This window comes from Nyctibius grandis, chromosome Z (assembly GCF_013368605.1).
Source record: "Nyctibius grandis isolate bNycGra1 chromosome Z, bNycGra1.pri, whole genome shotgun sequence".
NCBI classification, from domain to species: Eukaryota; Metazoa; Chordata; class Aves; order Nyctibiiformes; family Nyctibiidae; genus Nyctibius; species Nyctibius grandis.
The window spans coordinates 77,322,095-77,345,050 of record NC_090695.1 but is presented as its reverse complement, the minus strand read 5'-3'; the positions used below and the strand labels follow the sequence as shown (position 1 = coordinate 77,345,050).

Genomic DNA, 22,956 nt, shown 5'->3' with positions numbered 1-22,956 from the left:
CACTGCTCTTCTGAGTTGTTCTCAAGGTGGTGGGGAGCGCCAGCTTCTTCCAAGGGAAGGCTGGTGGACTTCCCCTTCCCTGGCACGGGGTCACCCCTCCTCACTGTCCTTCAATATCAGTGCACCCCATGAGGTCTCTCCGTGAAGCAAATCCATTCTCCAGCTTTTTTGCAGCCTGCACACTGCTCTGGGCTTTGCTCATGTGGGACATTGGGTGAGGCCTCAAGGCACGGGGAACGAGGTGACAGGTGGATGAGGGGCACCATTGTTTGGTGGATGAGGAATTGGCTGGATGGTCACATCCAGAGGGTAGTGGTCAATGGCTCAATGTCCAGATGGAGATGAGTGACAAGTGGTTTCCCTCAGGGGTCCATACTGGGACCAGTACTGTTTAATACCTTATTTATTTATTTTTTTAATATCCTTACCAATGATTGGTGGGTGAAAAGCTGGACATGAGCCAGCAGTGCGTGCTTGCAGCCCAGAAGGCCAGCCATATCCTGGACTGCATCAAAAGCAGCGTGGCCAGCAGGTCGAGGGAGGTGATTCTGCCCCTCTACTCTGCTCTCATGAGACCCCACCTGGAGTACTGTGTCCAGCTCTGGGGCCCCCAACATAAGAAGGACATGGAGCTGTTGGAGCGAGTCCAGAGGAGGGCCACAAAGATGATCAGAGGGCTGGAGCACCTCTCCTATGAAGACAGGCTGAGAGAGTTGGGCTTGTTCAGCCTGGAGAAGAGAAGTCTCTGGGGAGACCTTGTGGCCTTTCAATATCTAAAGGGGGTTTATAAGAAAGATGGGGACAGATTTTTATCAGGGCCTGTTGCAATAGGACAAGGGGTGACGGTTTTAAACTAAAAGAGGGTAGAGTTAGACTTCATATAAGGAGGAAATTTTTTATGATGAGGGTCCTGAAACACTAGAACGGGTTGCCCAGAGAGGTGGTAGATGCCCCATCCCTAGAAACATTCAAGGTCAGGCTGGACGGGGCTCTGAGCAACCTGATCTAGTTGAAGATGTCCCTGCTCATTGCAGTGGGGTTGGACTAGATGACCTTTAAAGGTCCCTTCCAACCCAAACTATTTGATGATTCTATGATTCTATGATCCTATGTGCTCGCACTGCCTGTGGCCTGAGCTTCCTCTTCCTCCCATGAGCAGCAGAGGAGAGCAGATGTCCCAATAGGTGATCTCAAAAAGCCTTGCGGTGGTGCACCTCCTGAATGACGGACTGCTTGCCCAGGGGTCTCAGTGTCTGAGACACCTCAGGGTGCACCCATAAGGGCATGGTCCTGCGTTTTATTACGGCAATGGTGGACTTACCAGATGTTGTGCTATAGACACTGGCACCAGCATTGTGAGTTTCCAAACAGCCTGGATGTAGTTTTCCAGAGCCATGGAAACAAGGTTGCTAGGGTGGCCTTTCACATCCAGCCATTGGCGTCTACCATCGGTGGCTCTGGATCCCACAAGACAAGTGCCCTGGACCCTGTGGCAATGCAGCAGCTGCCAGGAGCCACTCCCCCTGCCCTGAGCATCTGGCTTTCTGTGCAGCCTCTGCTCCTCCTCCATCTTCCCCAGCTCTGTGAGCAGAACAACATGCCTTGTGAAGACAGGGGCAATATATAATTAAACGCCAGCCAGTGAGGAAGCCAACCTCCCAAACTACAGAAAGAAAGAGCGTGGCTTGGCATTACAGTCTGTGGTCATTTATGACGAAGACTTATTTTCCAAAGGAAAACAGGTCATCACCAAACTAGCTGCTTCTCCCCAGTGTTTTCAAGCAGCTCTCCCTGTCTCCGGTGCTGTAACATGACTGCAGCTCCATCCAGGCTCAGACCCAGGTGCTTCCCAGTCCCCAGGCATGTTTCCCTGCCTTGCCACTGCGACGAAGCCACAGCGTGCATCAGGATGATCCACACTTACAAGAGGAGGAGGAGTTACAGAGCTATTTACCACCTCGGAGGCAAAACATCTTGCCAGCCGGAGACTGTAAATCACAGATCCCATCAGCAGGCTTAGGCAAAGGAGATGAAGAGGGCTTACGTGCCCACATTGGTTTGCAGTCATGGATGTCAAAAGGACCTTTTCAGATGAGGAGTGCTGAATCCCAAGCTCCACAATGCTGATACCTGCCAAGCACAGCTACCCCAGCAAACTGAAATCCCCACAGCAGCCCTGTTCAGAAAGAAAAAGTGATGTAACCGTCATAAATAGTTTAAAAAAAGAAAAAGCAATGCTGCATAAGAATGTATAACATCGCCACAGGGAGACATTAAAAAACCTTTATTTGGCCAGACTGCCAAATGTCCAAGAGCTGGTGCAACATGGTGCTGACCTGGCCTTGTGCGGAGACCTTGGGTCTCCACACAAGACAACTCCAGAGAGGGGTGCCCTAAAACATTACTTTTCCAGCAGGCTACACCAGTGTATTTTTGCTTTTTAACTATCCTCAGTGATTCTGTAGGTGCATTTTTCTTAATGTCAAGGGCCACTCTCTTAAGGCTCTTAAGACTCCACTGCGTTTATGCTGCACAAACATATTTTAAAGTGGATGCAAATGTCCCTATAAATATTAGCAATACGAGAACGGGGCCCCATGGAAAAGCTGACACTAGAGGATAGCAATTTTGAAGTCTTTGTGGCATCAAATGACTATAGTATTCATGAAAAGTAATTTGCAGTGGGAAATATTCTGGAGCCTGCGTTAAACTCTTTAGCACTCACTGTTCTGTAATTACTGACATGAAATTATATCCTTCCATGAGAACTAGTTCTAAAAAGTACATTTAATGTGAATGAACACTCGGAATATCCTGGAAATATAAATGTAATTCATGAGATCACTAATGGCGTTTGGCACTGTTCATTAGCTATCTAGGCCTGAACAGCATAACACAGTTATCACCTAAATGTCAAGAGTGTCAGATGAATAAGCCAGGCAGCCTGTATATGCAACAAAGTGTGGAAGAAAAATATGCCTTATTTAAGAGTTGGGCAGATCTGCAGTCTCTCAAGCACAGTGCCTGTAACGTACCTCTGTACTCCAAGGTAACTGATGTCCCAAATAGAAGCTTGAATGCAACAAAGTCATTTATCTTTCCCTCTAATGTCTGGTGGAAGAGACAGGGCTCCCTGGGCGAAGTGAAACGTGGCAATTCCTCTGGTTGCATTTGTTGCTTAAACTGGTCACAGGCTGATTCTTTGGGGTTTTCAGTAAGGCTGTCTGGAATTTTCATCCTCTGGAAGTATTCCAGGGTTTGGAGAAAAAGATTTTTCCCACTTCTGAATAAAAACTAAAGAAACTAGGCACCTTTTGCAGAAAATTGGGGAGCGGGGGAAGACAACTGTTGGAACAACCCACAGTCTATGTTACAGCTGGCTGGGAGTCTTTTGGCCTGACAAAAAAAAAAAAAACAAATTCTCTGGTGAAACCAAAACGGTCTAGCAGCAAAACACTCTAGCAGACAATTCCCCACTCCTTTCCCTGTTAGGGAAAAGGGACTTTTTTCCTTGAATTGAAATAGAAAACAAAAATTATTGCACAACCAAACTAAGAGTGAAAAAATGAAACTCTTGAGCCATGAGTACACAGGCATTGAGTAAATGTCACCTGAATCAATAGAGAGTGCAACAGATAGAGGTTTTAACATTGTTCCTGCAAATTAATCATTAATTTATTTTTTAAAGTAATCGTCATAAATCTTCCAAGAACAGAGTGTTACTCTGCCTGATATGATTCATTAAACCAGCACAGAATGAGATCATTATCGTTTAAGCTAGCATTTTTGAGGCTGCCAAATATCCTCCAAGTATTTCCTGCAGCTGGGACAGCAAGCATCTTCCCTGGAGCTGGCAGCCTGCTTGCGCCACATCCTGCTCCAAGAGCTTCTTCTGCCCCTGGCCAGCCGCACCATCATCCCCGCAGGGACCCCGAGCCGCTTGCAGCGGGTCGCTTCGCTCGACCCCCTCGGGCAGCAGCAAAATTGGAGGCTGACTTCGAGCTGCAGAGCTGCGTGTGGCATCAGCGCCTGCAGAGAGGCACGGCCAGTACCTGGAGGAGCTGAGACTGAAAAATGCTTCCCCAGAGGTGGGCTCTCACCCACCCCAGCCTCCAGCTCGGCTGGCTGACTACCCGGGCACAGCAGTCACCAATGCCTTTGGATAAATTGTGATTTTCCCCCTCCTCTTGGAAATTCCCATGTTGTAAAGTCAAAGGACGGGGCAGGCAGAGTGGCAGCCGTGGGAGGCAGGTTACCGAAAATTGGCTTTTTCCCTTTTAACTTATTTTTGGTGTAATTTCCTGACTGCGTTGTTGAAACAACAATGACATAAGGGGCACGATGCAGCAACAGAGCAGACGGGAGCAGGTAAGAAGGCAAAAGAGCCAACAACATATTTGTGTAGAAGAAAGGGAAAAGAGCTGGTGGTAAGGGGAATTCACAAATTATCTGACAAAAAAGCACGCAGCCATTCCCTGCCACCACAGCCACCCTGAGAGTCCTCTGACACGTGAAGGATGCCAAAAAGGAAAAAAAACCCAAAACCAAAAAGCAACAAACCAAAAAAAAAAACCAAACCCACCACCCCAAAATGCAGCAATTACTTGATCAGGGCATTTTCACTTCCTAAACTGGGAGAGAGAAATTCCCCTGGGTCATCTGACCTACACCAGGAAGAGGAGCAGTGGCAGTCGGTGAGCGCAGGGCGTTTTCCGGCTGTACAAAAGCCTCTCCTGCGTGTGCTGGAGATCCGAGCAGCGCAGGGATGTGTGTGTGTGCGTATACCTAGCAAGGCGCGGTGCAGATATCCTCCCAGCCAGATCATCTCTTGCACAACTCTCTGGCCCTGTGCAGCCCAGCAGAGCTTTTGTTTTTCCCTCCGCTGCTCCTCTCCAAGCATGCCTCCAGAGCAGAGCTTCTGAAGAGCCATTTCCTCCTGCGCACCTCCTTGAAAACAGCTCTCCCCAAGAAGAGGCGGTCGCCAGCAGCATGGTGGGGTTGACAGCGATGAGGACATGGATTGAGCCGGTGGTCGCAGGTTCTCAAGTGGCCAGTGCCTTCTATGACACGGCGCTGCTGCTGGTGGTGAAGAACTACTACAACCAGACCAATGCCACCGCTCCCTCCCATGCACTGGAAGATGCTCAGCAGATGGCTGTCTCTAATTTCTATATCATCTACAATCTAGTCCTGGGCCTGAGCCCACTGGTGTCAGCCTACGGGTTGTCCAAGCTAGGGGACAGGATGCATCGGAAGATCCCCATCTGCTTCCCTCTTCTTGGCTACTTGGGCTCCAAAACTCTCCTGCTCCTCCTGATCCTGCTGGGCTGGCCAATCGAGGTGATGTACGGGGCTGCTGCCTTCAATGGGCTGACAGGCGGTTTCACCACACTCTGGGCAGGCATCATGGCTCTGGGATCCCTGGCATCCTCCGAGAGCAGGAGGTCTCTGCGGCTTATCGTTATTGAGCTGGTGTATGGCCTCGCTGGCTTTCTGGGAAGCATGGCATCGGGCTACCTCTTTGTTGGCTTCAGTGACCACTATCGAGAGGGCACTGTGCTGGTGAGCTGCAGCATTGCTTGCTATGCTTTCTGTCTCCTTTATAGCGTTTTTGTCCTGACAGTCCCAAAGCCAGCAGCTTCCTGCACAGCCAAAGCCAAGAGTGCACAGGAGGTGGGCAGCCAGCTACCAGCCCAGAAAGAAGCAGCAGCAGCAGGGACTTCCCAGCCTTCGGAGAGCAGCAGCTCCGCTCCAGTATCACCCTCGAAACTCATCATCATCATGCTGTTTGTGGCAGCAATCCTCTATGACCTTGCTGTGGTTGGTGCAATGAACGTACTCCCACTCTTCTTGCTCAGGGAGCCTTTAAGTTGGAACGCCGTGGAGATCGGCCATGGCAATGCTGCCAGCTACATGATCTTCATCACCAGCTTCCTAGGGGTATTTGTGTTCTCCAGATACCTGAGGGACATTACCATGATCATGATCGGAGTGACATCCTTCAGCGCTGGCATCCTCATCATGGCCTTCGTGCGGTGGACATTCCTGTTCTACATCGGTGAGTCAAACGGACGCTCGTGTGAGCAAGTGCACCCTGAGAGAGGGGCTGGGGTGTTTCAGTGTCAGGAGAAGGGCTTTTGCTCTGCTTCACAGCAAGCTTCAGAGCAGGGAGCTCAGCAGACTGTCACACGAGTGACTCCCAAGGCAGCTTCATTATCATTCCCCTCTCCCCGCATCTCACTTGGTACCCCTTACACTCAGCACCCTACAATATCCAGAGGAGGCACACACTCCTGCCAAGGCTTAGTTTAAGGCCAGTTGACTTGTAATTCCTCACTTCGTCATAGCCCAGATCTGAGCAGGGGAACAATGCTCACGCCGTGGGGGAGTGGGAATTGTTGCTGGCTACCTGTACTAGACAGACAGCACTGCGCCATTAATGGGAAGCACTTGCTTCTTTTGAGGTAAGACTTAAGGCTACAAGAGAAACAAATTGGCAAAGGTTTCCTATTAAGCAATATCTTAAGATGTGATTTATTTTTGTTACATTAAGGCATTTATGGTCGATGGGAAACTTAATAGCGAAACACTGGAGCTGCTTTAGCAACTAAAATATCATGAGAATGTAGTGTACAAATCTTACACTATGTATAAAAGACCAAGGGACAGGTAACAACAGATGGGGCAGCATCCCACGACAAAGGAAAGGCAAGTTTATTATTGGGAGGTAGCCTCTGCAGCAACACAGAAAACAAAACCCAAGAACTGCATCCATTGTGGCAGTGAGATGGATGATTCATATCTGACAAACAGAGTATTATGCGTTGCACGGCTTTGAGGTTTTGCTTCTGAGAGTGAGAAGAAGATCTAAGAGGAATGGCCTGCAGCAATTTTTCTGTCTGTCCCTACAGGGAATGAGAAATTGAAAATCAAAGTTATTCCAAAGGGAAAGATGGTAGGATGTTGTATTTCTGTACTAAGCCAAACATTGTGTGAAATTTTTAAGAATTTTTTTTTTTTTTAGGCAATCAGGCTGGGGAACAAAAGATAAAAAATTAAAATAAAAAAATTCTTGCTTAACATTAAGTCCATCATGAGCACATGCTGCCACACAGCGTGCAGGATGCTTATTCCCTGCATTGCAGAACACCTCGGTACACTAGACATGGACCAAGTCTTCACTAAGGTTGGTTGTGCTGACACAAGGTAATTCCAGCTCCCTAAGTTTCCACACTAGAGAAAGCCTAAAATACTGCAAGCCAGAGCACTGAGATAGAAAACAGCTCTAGTGTTACAAAGGTGCTGTTCCTGTCAAGGCCGTGCAGCATGGGGTGCTCTCTCTGCTGGTTAGACTCAAATCATTGGCCTCACTATCTCAAAGGACAGTGCTACATTCCACCTACGCTGGGATTTTGGGCTGAGACCAAGAGACCATGGCTGGTTTGGGCAAAGTACCTCTGCTAGTGGGAGCAATAGGTGGCTTATCCACCATCGGTTGGATGAAGTGAGGACCTACGCTCCTACCAAAGATTTGTACTTCTTTCTGGTACTCAAGGGACAAGAAAAGGTGAAGCAAAGGCTCTGCCCAAGCCAGAGGCATGTAGTGTTCAAAAGCAGTGGTTGTTGCATTGAGAGACACGGAGCAGGTACTGATGATAACTACATATTCATTGCATTGCAGCACGGGCAGTGATGCTCTTTGCCCTCATCCCCTTACCAACCATCAGGTCCATGTTATCCAAGCATGTTGAAGGAACATCCTATGGTAAGTACGTTGGTTACCTTACCTTACCGATCAAAAAAGCCTCAAATCCCTCCATTCAGCCTAAGGTACAAAGCAAAAGGTAACTTATTGCTGCAATCTGTGCTTTGAGTAATAAAACCAGAACAGTTCGTACCACAAATGGGAAGGGAGGAGCAGAGAAACTTGCAGGACAAGATTGTCATGTACAAACTTCTTGTCCTCAGTTGCATCACCATTTATCCACAAAATTTTCAGCACGTGCTTCAAGAGATTACTATCAGTGTGCGGCTCAAAGGCAGGGAAAATATCTGAGGTGCTGCTGAAACACACAGTGCTCCAGGAAAAACCAAGAGAAGCAAGATGTTGGGTTGAAGCACTGTGATACTCACACCATTTATATTTGGCTTCTTTTAGTTCTGGTTTTGGGAAGGATGTATTTCTTTCATCTTTTTTCAGTTATGCTCTCTAAATATGTCTCCAAGTGTTACCTGGCAATTTGTTCCTGTCAGACCATGATTTAACTAACAAAGGATAACCTTTGCATAAAAACTGGCCCTTTTTGGTAAACTGGAGCAGAAATTCTTTTCTATTAAAATTTGTCTTAGAAAATAGTAAAATATATGTATTTTGCAACACCGTATTGAAGACTACCATTTTTACCCCAATGAGCTGGATTTAGACAAAACAGACAGGACAGCCGTGCATTCCAGTAGCACCTCAGGTCCATGACTGCTCATGCCTCCTCCAAAAATGTTCCCACAGCCATCCTTTGCATCGTTTTCCCTTCTGCCATATGAACACAACACTGCTCTGTCACCAGTCCATTCCTCCTGCTTGTGCTCCTCAATATGCTCCGTCGATGATCCCAGAGGTCTCTTCCAACCTGATTGATTCTGTGATTCTGTCACAAACTCACCTACCTGCCACAAATAGCGCAGCTCACACCCCAAATTAAACGCTATTATTAATCATAATGTTTTTAACCTCCGCCATGAGCCATACAGGCTGCACCTGATTATAGCGGCGGACCAGCTCTCGAGCAGGACCATGCAGCAGAGCAGCCCTTGCCTCCTGGTAGTGTCTCCTTAGGTGGTGGCTGCTGGCAGTGTGCAGCTGGAGAAGGCTGCCAGGGCAGCAAGCGCAGCACACAGCCCTGACCTTGCTCCCAGTCTGCACATCCCGGCAGGGCTGGGTTCCCCCTCCCCTCATTTACCACAGCAGAAACAGAAGGCTGCACTTCAGTGAAAAAGCTGTTTCAACCAGGATTCAGTTTCTGCCTTTCCTCCACCCTGAACATCATACAAATCACATGCACCACCCGATTTCAGGCATTATTATCATTTTAACCCAGTGGTCCACTCTTCTGGCCTAGGGTAGAAGCAGACTGTGACTAAAATCTCTCCTGTCCTGAAGATGTTATCCCAGGACTACCTTGCTACCTCCTATGGAAAGGAGCACTTACTGGCCAGCTTAGTGCTGCTTTTCCAAGCAGCTACCTCGAGACTCTTTAAACAGACAGTTTTCTAGTTGGATCTCTTGTCCTATGCGTAAAAGAAGGAAAAGTCATTTAGTTCTGGTCCAGAGCAGCAGTAGGTGCAAGCTTGTGCCATCTGGTGCTTGTGAAGCAATGACCACATCGCTCTTCCACGCAGCAGTGATCCTGGATTCTGCAAGAAGGTACCAGAGCTTGGTTTTTTTTTTTCCTCTGGTAACAAACTATATTCTTATTTTACAGGTAAGGTGTTTGTCCTGTTGCAGTTGTCTTTAGTCACCACGGGAGTAGTGACATCTACAGTCTACAACAAGATCTATCAAAACACACTGAACTGGTATAGCGGCTTCTGTTTCATTTTGTCTTTTCTAGTGGGCTGCCTGAGTCTCCTCCCCTTAAGGTAAGGAATAGAAGGGTCTTGTCCAAAAGGACATGCTGTCTTGTCTGCATGCTTCCTGACTCTAGGTCTAAAGTGTATAATACAGATGGGAAGAATAATTTTGGGGTTTTTTTTAATTTAAAAATAAAAACAATTTGAAAAAGAAAAACAAAAATCTTGCAGAAATTAGTTGACAAATATCAAGGAGATTCAAAGAATGAAACTTGCAAGTAATCTAGCCAATGTTTTTAATCTTCTTGTTGTTTAATAGAACATGAATTGCTGTAGGAGGAATATCTGGCAGAGTTTAAGAGCTGATAGTCCCAGGGGACAAAGCCTTCACACAAACATAGTGCTTGATAATGCGAAAATAGTAGTAAGCAGAATGAGGGAATAATCCTACACAGAGTAAACCATTTTTTAAAAAATCCATTACACATTACTTACTCATTGTAATAGAAAAAAATAATCTGAGTCTCTGTCAGGTGTTCCTTTCAAAGAGAAAGCATTACCACATAGTGAAGGAAATGGTTACTTTTCTGATCCAGTGAATTTGCCCAACTGTACAGCTACAGAGTGACTGAGAGGTACAATTTCAGTAACAAGTTCTGAGCACAAAACCATCTTAATTTGAATAGAGAAAGCTGAAACAGCATTTCCATCTAATCTTCCAGAATTTTTAAGGATCTCCCTCCAAATCTCACCTTGTCCATCATCCCCTCCTCAAGACCCTCCAGCTTGTTGCATTACTAGAAACAGCAAGACTCTTCCAGTATGAAGTTACAGTGAATTGGGATAATGTCAGTATTTAATCCATGCAACAGTAATATTTCCATCCAGATATAAGGCAGGTACTGGACAGGCTAATATCTGATCCCGGGCAAAATTCTTGCCAAGTTTTGCTGTAATTTTTAAAAAAAATAATAGTAGAAAGTTTAGAGGCACTATGTACACCGACTTGAGTGTTGCAACTTAAAGACAGGAAGAAAACAAAAAGCAACACTAAGGAAAGCTGCTACGCCATCAGCTCTGCCTCACCCAGAGCACTGTGGGCTTGTGAACACATTTGACACCTGATGTCAGCAGAACTACGAGTGTGAGGACGGCTCCTTCATACTCGTCATTCCTCTGGCTCTGCTTTCCTTCTCGTATTTTCCAGACAGGAGAGTGACTCGTTTCTTATGCACAACCCTCCTGTTTAACAGCGAGTCACTGCTCGCTACTCAACTGCTTTTTAACACGCGCTCTCCAAATAGAAGGTAGCACCATTATCAGCACAAACACGGGGATTAGGACTTAAAGTCTGAAAGATGACAAATGATGCTAATGTCATTGCTTGTACACAAGAGCGACTTAGAGAGAGGCTGGCAGATCCTCGAGAGGAATCACACGAGCACTCAGCCAGCTCCAGACACCCCAGCAAAGTTTAAGCTAAAGAACTGGTGGGGAAAAAGCAAGTTTGAGAAAGCAGCTTGCTTGATCTCTTGTAACCTGCATTTTTATTGCTCTTTACAGTATCGTGGCCATCAAACAACGTTCGACCACTGGGTCCCTTCAGATTCTGACCGAGTGACAGAGGCTGTACCAGCTAAAGCATCGTTTGGTCTTTATCAGTTCTATGCTCTGAGCTACCGAAGTGGAAGGTTTGCCAAGCATTAGTCCCCACAGTTATCACCATTACAGGAAGCATCGCGTTTATGTTTCCACTTCACAGTGTGCCACGACCTCTCAGCCACTGAGCTCACCCAGGACAGAGAAGTTTGCCTTGTTATTTCTGCAGTACATCATCTTGCAGAGTACATGCACTGGCTATTGCACACCAGCAGCCTTCAGAACATTTTGCTTTCCTTCTAGGCCGGTTAGCAATAGCACAGAGTGACAAGAACAGGATAGAAATGAAAATGGCGTTTCTAGACACATCATTCAATGTGGAAGGGGAAAGCAGAGAATCAGTTTTCCATTAGTCTCTTCTTGTCTGCTCATTCAGAAACCTCAGGGCAGTTCTGTGACTTTGGCTGATGAAGCAGGGGTCTGCAAGCCACGTCCTGCGTGCGCACGGTCATCAGCAGGACACACCTGCTCTTCGAGTGCTACAGAAGATGTGTCAGCCCAGCTGATCAATGTTATGTAGAAGACCACTAAATACAGAGATACCGCTGTAAAAAAATGTAAGATTAAGACACTTATAGTAATCCCTGTAATAAAACACTCCTAACAGATGTTCATGCCCCTGACTTCTGGGAGATTGTCTCACTGTCCCTGGACAGTGCTTTAACAGAGCTCATGGGAGGACACCTATGACTCAAGAGCTGATACCAGCATTTCAACTCACACCACCAGGGTTTACTACTCTTGTAACAGGTTAAGAACAGGTCAATGGAGCATGCTACTCCTACAGGCTTTACAGAGGTGTAGGGAGACTGATGCCAGGTAATAGTCACCTTGTTACCCCAGCTTTATACTAGGTGAAACCCCTACCTAAAGGAACCTCATACAATATAGTAACTGGCATGAGATGTTGTCAGCTAAATTCAATCATGATTCAAAAGACTGGCATGCCCCAGAGGGATCAGGGCTTAAATTATGTGTCTACTCACATGCTAATTGACTTAACAAGGATCAAGTGGCTTCCATACTCCTGGACTAAGTAAAGGCAACTTAATAAGTCCTTCAGTAACTAAAATAATCTGGAGGCATATCAGGCAGCTTCAGTTCCAGCCAGGGATGCAGCAAGCAGAAGTTGATTACTCACTATGCAACCCCTTAGTCTAAGGAAGTAGCTGCCACCCCTGTTCCCCCCCACCACACACACACTCTTGCAGTCTTTCCTCAGCTCCAAGCTTCACTTTCAAGTAATACCAGATTTACTACAGCAACAGACAGATGACTTTTAGTTAAATCAGCAGTGGAACAAGATTTTAAGGGAAGGGTATTTCTGCAGTACGATAGGGAGCTGCCCAGTAAAATAAGTGCACACATCATTTGAATGGCAAAGGCTGCAAAAAATGAAACATTATATTCTCAGTAAAGGAGTCATCTTTTAATACATTTATTGGTCCATTCCATTAAATTAATTGAGGTAAACAAACGGTGCTTTTTTAAAAAACGTACACACTAATAGAGAATTACAAACAGTTTTACCTCAAAGTGTTTTTCTCCATCCATACTAGTTCCATAGTAAACAATGCACAAAGTATATTTATACAGAGATATATGAAAGGGTATACAAACATGCCAGCACCAGAAGGCAAGACAACATTTCATAGCCTGCAAGTCTGAACAAGAGCACAGTTACCAGATTTGGTCGAGTGCAGGAAACGAAAGCCTCCTTCCTGTTTTTACATCATTTACTACCTGATTCACACAGAGACAAGTCTTTCCACAGCTTTCATTTTGGTTTTTAATGGTATGAATGGTGACTAGTTCCGGCGAGTGGGTTTGCAGAGGTTGAAAGCGGAGCAGCCCGGGCAATGAGCCAGCACCATTTTGGTCCACAGTACTGACACCTTCAACAAGGAGGGGGAAGGAGATCCACCTCTGCTCACAGACAGCTTCCCTTCACCTGCACGGCCCCGCTCTCCAAACCTTAAGGAGGGACAGAGGGATGCAGGCATGGAGGAAAAAAGAACAAGGACGGTGCTGCTTTATTTTCATATGCTACAGACAAAAGCCCTTTGGCTGTTTGCTATTGTAAGACTGTCCCCTCTGCAGTGGGAATGTGGCAGTGGTCCCAACCCTGCTGCTTGATCTGAAGCTATGGATACATATCCCAGCAGCAGAGTTAAGAAAATGGTTTAGCTTCAAAGCACAGAGTACCGAAGGCTTTAAAGTAGCCTAGGACAGCAACTAGCCTTTAATGTTTTAGCATGCCACTTACATAAGGGTGAGCTACTTCTGCCTTTTGGGAAAGTGCATTATTTTCTGCACAAGTACTGTGCCTTTGCCAGGCAACCTTAAAACTAGCCCAGTTCATTACTGAGTACTTGTACAAGTCAGATACCCCAACAAGACTCCAAAGTGCTAAGCATAGAATTAAGCGTTGCCATTTTATTCCATAAAATTGGTTAAACAGCACTCCCAAAAAGTTTAAAATGCAACATTCACACTGCCAGAAGGCAAGTTTATTCCTGTGATCCCCAGTTTACTTTAAAAAAAAAAAAAAATCTGGCAAGTAGTAGCAAGTTCACTACCTTAAAAAAAGACCCCATTTTCCCTATTTATTGGTTGTTGTAGTAAAAGTTAATATACCAAGGGAAAGACTGTTCTACCTTAAGAAGGCTGAACATTTAATGAGCTAGTTTAGTCTATGCAATTTTGCTCAGTGGTTATCAGCACCAGGATTTTAAACAGTCTGCAACATTAAATCATACCCAGCTAAGTTGTGCAAGTTTTAACAAAAGCATGGCTCCTGTTAAAACGCTGAACAGTCCCTGGTGGGCTAGGAGGGAATTCTTTTGTACCTTGGCATCTGCAGGACTGACACCTGAAACAACATGCATCACAGAGCCCCTGCTGCAAGGCTACCTCGCAGTACCTCTGCAGGACTGTCTCCGTCACTCATGCAGATGTTTCTTTCTACCAGTTATCCCACTACTCTATCCTTTGCACAAGGGTCAGTGTGACAAAAATCCAAGTAGACTTCAGTGAAGAATCCATAGTTTATTCTTTGATACAACTCACATCAGACGAGTTCAGGTCTTTAGGGCTACACCCATTACCTTTTCATTTTTCAATGGATACCTGAAAAGCCATGATGTTTCAACATCTATGTTTATTGCAAGAGTCAGAACCTGGGAAGGATACATATGAACAATGCACGGTTCATTACCGAGCATGAAAACAAGATCTCAGTGCTTGCTTTATTGTGCTGGTGCCAGTTAAGAGAAGAAACAAACATCCCAGAAATTACACAGAAGTAACCAGGACAGCAGTGAATTATGCATCCTCTGAGACAGAACTTGGTCTGGCTATGGATTACAAGGAAAACTAGGCTAATTTAAGGAGTGTCGAAGGACTCACGTTACATATGCTTACAGAAAGGGCACAACTACTTTTGACATCATTTTAGTGCATGTGCAGAGGGTGACCTTAAGTGACTGAACATCCAAGAAGTTACTCAAAGATGAAGCTCCTGCACTCCTCCTGTTTTCTTTTTCTACCACCTTTTACTTTTCACACTTAAGGTTTGCACCATCCAAATAAGAGACTCCTACCCTGTAAGGATTACAGGGTAACATGTCAGAGTTCCACTAATAGCTCACATCTGAAGTTCCCCCTGATAGCAGTTAAATAAGTGTGCCCTTTACATTTTACAGGAGTTTCCTGCTATTTTGTAGCTCTCTTGTTCAGCACTGCTGCCCCAAACCTTGCAGTCAGGATCCTCCCCACACCTCACAGCCTCTCCCAGAGTTACCTAATGATTTACAACAGCTCTTTATAAAAAGACTCCTCCATAGCCTACAGGAGCTGAGAGACTCACCACTACACACCCTCCTTACACTGCAGCAATTCTTGCAGAGGACTCCTCTTTTGAATGTTAAGTTTTACTTCCCTTGTAGAGGTTTGGTGTTCCAGATCACATAAGAAATCTTATTAGTGGCCACAGCCTGAGGCGCATGTTCCAACCTCTCCTCCAAATCAACCTGCAGGTGCCACGGAGCCACGTACTCCAACAGAGTAGTGCAAAGCATCCCTGCCATTCAACAGCTTAGCCAGAAAGGGATTTATCTGAAATCAAAACATGCTTTGGTTGAGGACTAGCTTAAAAACCATGCTGCAGAATGAGTGGCATAAAGAAAATTTAAGCTGATCGTCAACAGCTCCAGTCTCAACAGTTACATGTTGATTTGAACTTCAGTTGGTTCTCCCCACTGTCCACCACGCTTCTCATGAACATCTGTGATGTCAATTGCTAAATTCCCTAGAACCAACACCCACTTCAGTTTGACATAAAACTGAGAGAGAACAGGACCTCAGTGTTGTAAGGCATCAGATGAAACCTATTAACCTGTAGGAAAAAATCCACCATCCTTTCTACTCATCTTTAGCTTTTTTTGATAAGGGGAAGGGAAGACTGTCTAAATACTAGTTCAAACTACATTTTGCTTGATTCCCAGTGATGCTGCACAGTCAACTACAAAATTCCATTTACCACACAGGAACCAGCTCAAAAAAGCATGTTGACCTCTGTTTGCAGGAAATAGGGAAGACTGTAACCCTGAAGGTCAGACTGTTAAATGGTATGCAAGTGCTTATTTTAGAAGGGAAAGAATGAGGAAAATACTTGGTGACTGCTTCAAGATGATCCCCTTATGCACTTGCCTTGGACAACAAGAGTAGTTTGTCATTCTGGACCTAACAGCAATTTAAAGCAGAGTTCTTGTTTACTCCAAATACGTGTATATTGACAAACTGTGAGCTTAAACCAAAAAGCACAGTTTGTTTAGTACCACAGAGCTGCCAATGTAGGCTGAGTCAAAAAGGAAGACCTCTTCAAATGTCCTAAGCTTGACGTTTGCACCCAGAGAGCATTAGCCTGACAGCTACCACATTGCTGCAGTAACTCATCTTGACAGTTGTTATAAAGTCACCAAGCTGAGTAGGGGGCTTCAGGTATACTTTGCGTTTATGAAAGGATAAAGTCCAAACCAGACTGGTACCTCCTAGGTCATCACAGGAGAACACAGAAGTTGCACATACTCAGTCACTGCTGAGATTCTTCGCAAGAATGTTGCTGGAGATCATGTAATCACTCAAGTTTAACCGTAAGCACTCAGAGTTATTTATTCTCCCAAATCCCAGTATTACCCTGATATTAGCCCCAAACCCCCTCACTTAGGATGGTTAAAAAGGATTTATCTGCATGCTCTTAAACCAAGACTCTGGGACCCTGTGAATCACGGCAGCATTCCCAACGCCATTAACACCAAGCAGACATTTACTTGAGGTTAGACTGCAAGAGAAAGTGGGAAAAAAAAGGGACTTGCACAAGCAGTTACATTTCTAAAGGCCAATAAAAACTACTAAGAAAATAGATCTGTACCAAAAGTAGTCTTAAAAAGTCTTGCCATGTGGTTCGGTAGAGACAGGTATGAATGCTTTCTGTACCTAACAGGGCACCCATCTATCCCCACTGACCTGTTTAAGGCAAGTTTCACACACAATGATGCTTGGTGTAAGCAAGCGTTTGACACTTTTTGACCTTTGGCTGCTGAAAAAAAACATGGGGAGAGGAAGCAGAGTTCTACCTTTACTACAGCAGGCACCTTAAATGACCAAGCCCAAACTGGCTCTAGTTCAGGAAGAGAAAGTTTAAAGCATGGACCAAGTGAATTCTACCATGCAACTTCCAGAGCTAGCTTTAGGAAAAAATACACTAAAGACTCATACTTGCTTCCACCATTCCCATAAGCCCTGAAAGGCTGCTGTTCAACTCACTCCCACAGGTGACTGATTTTGATCCCCAAGTCAGTCACAAGTACACTTCAGCCAACTGACATTACTTCATAATCACCAAGGTAAACAAAGATACTCAGTATGAACCAACAGCATGCCACACTCACAAAAACCACAGTTCATGCTTGCATCACAGGCTATCCGCGGGTGGTGTTGGTATGTTCTGTCTAGGACCAGCCCAACTCCCACACGTAAGTCTCCAGAAACCATTTTATCCAGAGGAAGCATATGGGTGGTAGCAAAACAGAAAATATTCATTTACAGACTTTCCCTGTCCATCCAAAAAAAAGGGGGTAAGGATTGGTTAGGGAGTACTGTATCAGAGGAATTATTATCTTTTTTTAGCAAACAAAACAGTATGGTAATAAAGATATCATTTGGCACCTTGCAGTAGAGTTTTATTTTCATCTTTTTAGTGTTCCACTCATCAGTTCCTTCCAGACTAGAGAGGTAAGTTTTATCAAGATCCCCGTGCACTTTCACTATGAACCCCCTATCACTCCGTAGGATAAAGAAGGAACCATTCAAGATAACTCAAAAAGATGAAACATACCCCAGTTTAAACACAGAAAGTGAGGAAAAAAATTCAAATAGTTTTCAGAACGTCTGTTCCAGCCTAAGTGTAGCCGGCATTTCAGGTAACTTGACAAAAGGAGTCCTTCATACAGTTCCAGTATGTCTAGTGGTACTGAGCACAGAAGTGCTAGACTGTCCATGAAGGTACTTCTTATTTGGTCTCTGGCTTGTCTTGCAATAGTGGTATAATTGACTCCCACGCCGTAAGGCACTGAAGAAAGAAGTAAAGATTAAAAACATGGATTGTACATCAGTTCTTGTAACTTTTGACCAGTCCTTCCAGACCAACAGAATGCAAGTTCAGAATGGCTAACCAGGTCTTTATAGATTACTACAGGTGGAAAAAACCCTAGAATCTCTAACAGCAAGAAAGTGTTCAGGAAGAATTGCTGCAGTTTCCAAACAAAGAAAAGAAGTTAAAGCTTTCCAAGGTCATCAGCTGGCCCAAGCCATTAAAAAAATCATCACAATACCCAGGATTTCCAAATATCAAGCTAGATTCCTCCAAACTGAAGAATACCACAGCTTTCAGTTAGGCGGACAAACTGTTTATAGCAGAAATTCACATCTTTGTGGTGTGACTGTGGGAGAGGGCTGATTTGGACACAATGGCAGCTATTATAAACAACCTCCAGCAAACGTATTTGAAAAACCCATGCATTTAGGGAACGCAGTTCAGAGACAGCATACTTCAGTACACCTCTGGGACTTGACTCCACTGTGTGATGAACTGGTAGTGCCTGGTATAGTAAAATAAAAGTGGAGTCTAGCTTCTGGCTTATTAGAAAGTCACTCCAGGCTTTGGAGTCATTCCCCAGACACGTAAACTTATTCCAGTCCTTGTGCTGTGTATCATTACTGTCCTTCAACCGTGTACAGCCCAGAAGTCAAACTGGACAAATATAGAACACAGAATACATTATTAAACACTGGGAATGGGCAAACTCATATCCACAAGTCACTGTTGTCAAGCATCCTCCTTCTAATCTTGCTGATTGTACTGAAGGTGAATGGAGTATTTCTAGTTGTGTATCCTGAAGGGATTACACACTTTCCTACCAAAAATCTTCCTTGCTGCAGCTAAGAGCTAACCTAAGATGTACAGATTTAACTGTTAATTGAGGGACACTGCTGGATGTTCAGTGGAGTCTTTAGTCCCTCCCTCCCCAGCAGTCTCAGAAGAGAGAAGAGACCAGGGTGAAGGAAGTTCTGTGTGACCAGTTATGAATTACTGACAAGATAGACATTGGACGGGGCAAAGGATGTGCATATTAATATTACATGGAGAGGTAACCTAGCACAGGAAGAAGTTTGTAAAGTAGATGTGGAAAAAAGCAATAGGCAAGAAGATGAAGTATATGTCATCATGGATAAGCCTAGTAGTGTTTAATGTATCAATCACTGCACTGGGCAGCACTGTTCTAGCATGAAAGAAAGCTAGATTGGCAGCATATGCAGTTGAATGTCAAGGCCCTTTCACTTAAAAAAAAATCTGACACTGAATCTCAGGTACACATGCTCCAACTGAAAAAGGGCACCTGACTACGTATTTCCAGGACTAGCATACGAGGGACAGGACTATGTACAAGAGGACAGATTACAATAATTCATGAATACCAGGTGTAATCTATATATGGATCCATGGAATGTACATTAACCCATGTAATTTGGTTCATAAATGGAAGAATCAAGAGATATTCTACTCTGGTAGTCTTACTAGAACATGCAATTTTGGTCTTTTCATCGCCACTACTGTTGCTCAGTAATTTGTTCAATTCAAGAATGCAAGACAGACAAGCATCCAGGATGAAATGCTGCTACAGGGTTGCCTTGCAAAAGACTGGTAGTCTCATGCAGATCACTTGAGCATGACCAGCAACTCAATAGATTACACTAAGCTGCTGACAAAGAGCAGCTTCCATAGCACTAGAGAACTGATTTAGATGTCTAAGATTCTTTTCTTCAAGACAGCATGAAGATTTCCTGAAGAATTTGCACCACCTCAGAAGAAAACAAACTATTCTTATTCCTGACAATGCTCCAGCAATGCCACATACCTTCTCATAGTACTGGATGTTTTTATCTGCCATCCCCATGAGTAGCTGCCTGAAGTCTTGTCTTTTGTTGTTCTGCCATCTCTCCATATCTGCTTTCAGGTCAGCATTGAAACACTCGACTCGGTCTTGACATTTCTCAACATCTGTGGGTACCTGTAGCAAAAGAAATTAAGATTAAAACTGTCAGTGAGAGTGCTGGGCTGCTGAATTAGCTCAAAGGTCACTGAACAAAGCTACAGAGGAAAGTGTAAGTTGACGGTCCAGTCGTTACCCTGAAAAAACTCAGTTATGGCTGCAGGGGAAAAAGCCCCAATTTTGTATTAGTGATGACATGGGATTGCTTAATTTGTTCTCTGCTGTTTGAGGTGTTGGGCAGTTGTGCTTGTCCATCTCCATGCCAGATATGGAGGCAGACTGAGGAAGAACTTGCTAGAGGCACACGAAGAGGAAAGCCATTTGGTCTAAGTGCTGGGTGCCTAGGCTCAGCTCCTAGTTATCAAACTGAGCAGCTTGACTACAGCTCCAGAGCAAGCTTTGTCTTCTCCTTCCCATTTACAGTTGCACTAGGCATTTCCTGATTTACACTAGTGTGCATGAAACAACGTACATTTAGGTTTGTCCAAAGAGCTGGATAAGAGACCTGTTATCTCTCGACTGTAGTATACAAACAGCAGCGATCAGCTATGCTGCAGAGTAAAATTCTTAAGCGTCTAGTTTCTAGCTTCTACTTTTAACCTTATAGGCTGCCTGAAAAAAAAAACCGTAAGTGCAAAGCACTGATGATCATCACTGTGTATTGGCTCATGGGCCTTTGGGTTCACACTGGACATGTAATCATGCATAAGCAACAGGAGAAAGCTTGAAGGGCAGCCTCCTGCAAGCCTAGGTAGAGATTTAAATGGATTATGACAGTAGTCACCAGCCCAAGGCAGTGCACTTTAGGCCAAAGAAGTTGGTGTTCTTTGCTTGTGGTTTTAACTAACAACATGTATAACACGAGGCAACTACAGGAATAATATACACGTTTCTTCAAGCAGGAAAGCCATGAACACCTTTCTTTCCCTTCTCCATGTGCTGCATGGTCCACACAGATGGGAAGCCTGTAAGGACACGCAGACTGAAAGCCCATGACCTCAGAAGCGGAAACCCCTGAGCTCTTGCACCTACGTGAGAAGTGAACTTTCACTCTGGAAGCTGTGATTTGCACAAAGGCAAAAGGCAGAGTGAAGAACACTTACAGAATTTTGCAGTGGCTCCTCTCATACTTGACACTTTCAGGGACTTCCCTTTTTCTTTGCGGGGCGTGAAGGAAGGAAGGAGATGAACAGACCACATAAGAAGCTTTTCATGCGTAACAATATAGGAAGTTAAAGGTGTGCTACTACCTTGCAGTTTGGCAAGGTACACGATTTAGACAGAAACGTACCAAGTCTGTTTCTTCTCCAGGATGTGGATTAGGGCCAATCACTGAAGTATTCCATCAACTAATACTCAAAGAAGGTCCTACACCTGTTCTCCAATAAAGCTGTTTGACACACAGGAAGAACCTCCTTCATTCTGATGGGATCTGAGTACCCCTTTATTCACAGAACTGGATTTACACTACAGGCAGCTTGAAGGTTCAGTAGCTACACAGTTCCCCCACCCTCTCGAAGCACTATACTTTTGGCTACAGAATCCACTCTGCTACAACTCCAGACACGAAGTTCTCTCATAGGCTTCAGACAAGAACTACCAGCCCAGTGGCTAGAAGGTTTAGAAGATGCTCCCCTCAAGGCAGCTATGCCTTGTGTCACATTTTTAAGTCCTCTGCTATCTTAATGGGAAAGGCTAGGCTATTAAGAGAAAGAGTCGTGAAGTCTGGAAGCAAAACCACATAAGATTTCCGATTCCAATTAAGTCAGTTTCTAAGCACTCACCAGCTTCCTGCTTCTTCTGCCAGAATCTGAAACCTCAACAAAGCTACAAAAAAAAAAATCTGTTCTTTCTCACCGCCAGTTCTCCTGCAGGTCAGGCTGAGAGGACTGTACAAGTTCAGAGCTACAGGGACAACCCATTGGTCAGCAAATGGGTCATGTATGCTCTAACTGAGGAACAACGGCAATGAACTCCAGCTAAGTCCCCACAGGCATCATGAAAGCAGTGCCTGCACATGCACCGGTCCTGTTCAGGAGTGTAAATACCTTTCCTTCCAAAACTGCAGCTTCCCAGAACAGAAGTTGCAACTGAGTAGCTGAAACAAAATTTTAAGTTAATTAACAGCTTTTAAGCACTTTATATCTAGTGTAAAGTTAATGAAAAGAGAGGTTACAGTTCTAACATCAAATTTGGACATAAGTTGAAACATCAATGCTGATGCTTTTACCAGTTTTAATACTAAATATTAGCTAGCAACTAGGAACTGTCCTAAGAAGAAAACAGACTGGACTTTCGGCGAAGTTCCTTCTTTCTTACTGATGGCTGCTCTCAGCTACCTGAATAACTCAAAAAAAAAAAAGCCAACCCCAAAACCAAGTGACAACTGGCTCAAACTCCAATACGGTCTACAAGGGCCCATCACTATTTTAGTGAGTCAATTTAAACTGAGAAGATATGTATATGCAGGCAAGCACTGAGCATAAAATTGTATATTCAGGAGCACCTGAATGCTGGAGCACCTCTCCTATGAAGTGAGGCTGAGAGAGTTGGGGCTCTTCAACCTGGAGAAGAGAAGGCTCTGGGGAGACCTCATAGCAGCCTTCCAGTATCTGAAGTGGGCCTACAGGAAAGTGGGAGAGGGACTTTTTACAAGGGCATGTAGTGATAGGACGAGGGGGAATGGTTTTAAACTGAAAGAGGGTAAATTTAGATTAGATATTAGGAAGAAATTCTTTACTGTGATGGTGGTGAGACACTGACACAGGCTGCCTAGAGAAGCTGTGGATGCTCCCTCCCTGGCAGTGTTCAAGGCCAGGTTGGATGAGGCTTGGAGCAACCTGGTCTAGAGGAAAGGTGTCCCTGCCTGTGGCAGGGGGGTTGGAATTAGATGATCTTTAAGGTCCCTTCCAACCCAAACCATTCTGCGATTCTATGATTCTATGAGTCTGGTCACCTCCTTGTATGGTATGAAGTTCTGCACCTACTTCTATTCCTGTTCATGCAATTCATGAAGAGACCAGAGTCTAAGTACACCTCACACTAGAATTGAGCATGGTCAAGTGCAGATGGCATTGCTTGCAGCATAAGCACGTCCACTTTTTAAAAACTCCTCTAC

General features: G+C 44.7%; 2 protein-coding genes across 2 annotated transcripts in view; one reads left to right on the top strand and one right to left on the bottom strand.

Moving 5' to 3' along the window:
- Positions 1-4,755: 4,755 nt before the first annotated feature.
- SLC46A2 (solute carrier family 46 member 2) lies at positions 4,756-11,188 on the top strand. The gene is made up of 4 exons (XM_068423855.1): positions 4,756-6,058; positions 7,682-7,765; positions 9,480-9,636; positions 11,131-11,188. Exons 1-4 carry the CDS (start codon positions 4,990-4,992, stop codon positions 11,186-11,188), a joined length of 1,368 nt encoding a protein of 455 aa, XP_068279956.1. The 5' UTR covers positions 4,756-4,989.
- A 6,195-nt stretch (positions 11,189-17,383) lies between these two features.
- SNX30 (sorting nexin family member 30) overlaps positions 17,384-22,956 on the bottom strand; it is a 48,795-nt gene continuing 43,222 nt past the window's right edge. Inside the window, exons 8-9 of the mRNA XM_068423322.1 lie at positions 19,704-19,856; positions 17,384-17,857 (exon numbers count right to left, since the gene is read on the bottom strand). Of these exons, the coding sequence (XP_068279423.1) occupies positions 17,798-17,857; positions 19,704-19,856 (213 nt within the window). The 3' untranslated portion in view covers positions 17,384-17,797. The remainder of the gene's footprint in view (positions 17,858-19,703; positions 19,857-22,956) is intronic.

Bases quoted from the DNA above. Each gene is read 5' to 3' on its own strand.
- SLC46A2 (XM_068423855.1), top strand. From the start codon at position 4,990: ATGGTGGGGTTGACAGCGATGAGGACATGGATTGAGCCGGTGGTCGCA. The intron at 6,059-7,681 runs GTGAGTCAAACG...ATTGCATTGCAG, and splicing joins GACATTCCTGTTCTACATCG to CACGGGCAGTGATGCTCTTT. The intron at 7,766-9,479 runs GTAAGTACGTTG...CTTATTTTACAG, and splicing joins TGTTGAAGGAACATCCTATG to GTAAGGTGTTTGTCCTGTTG.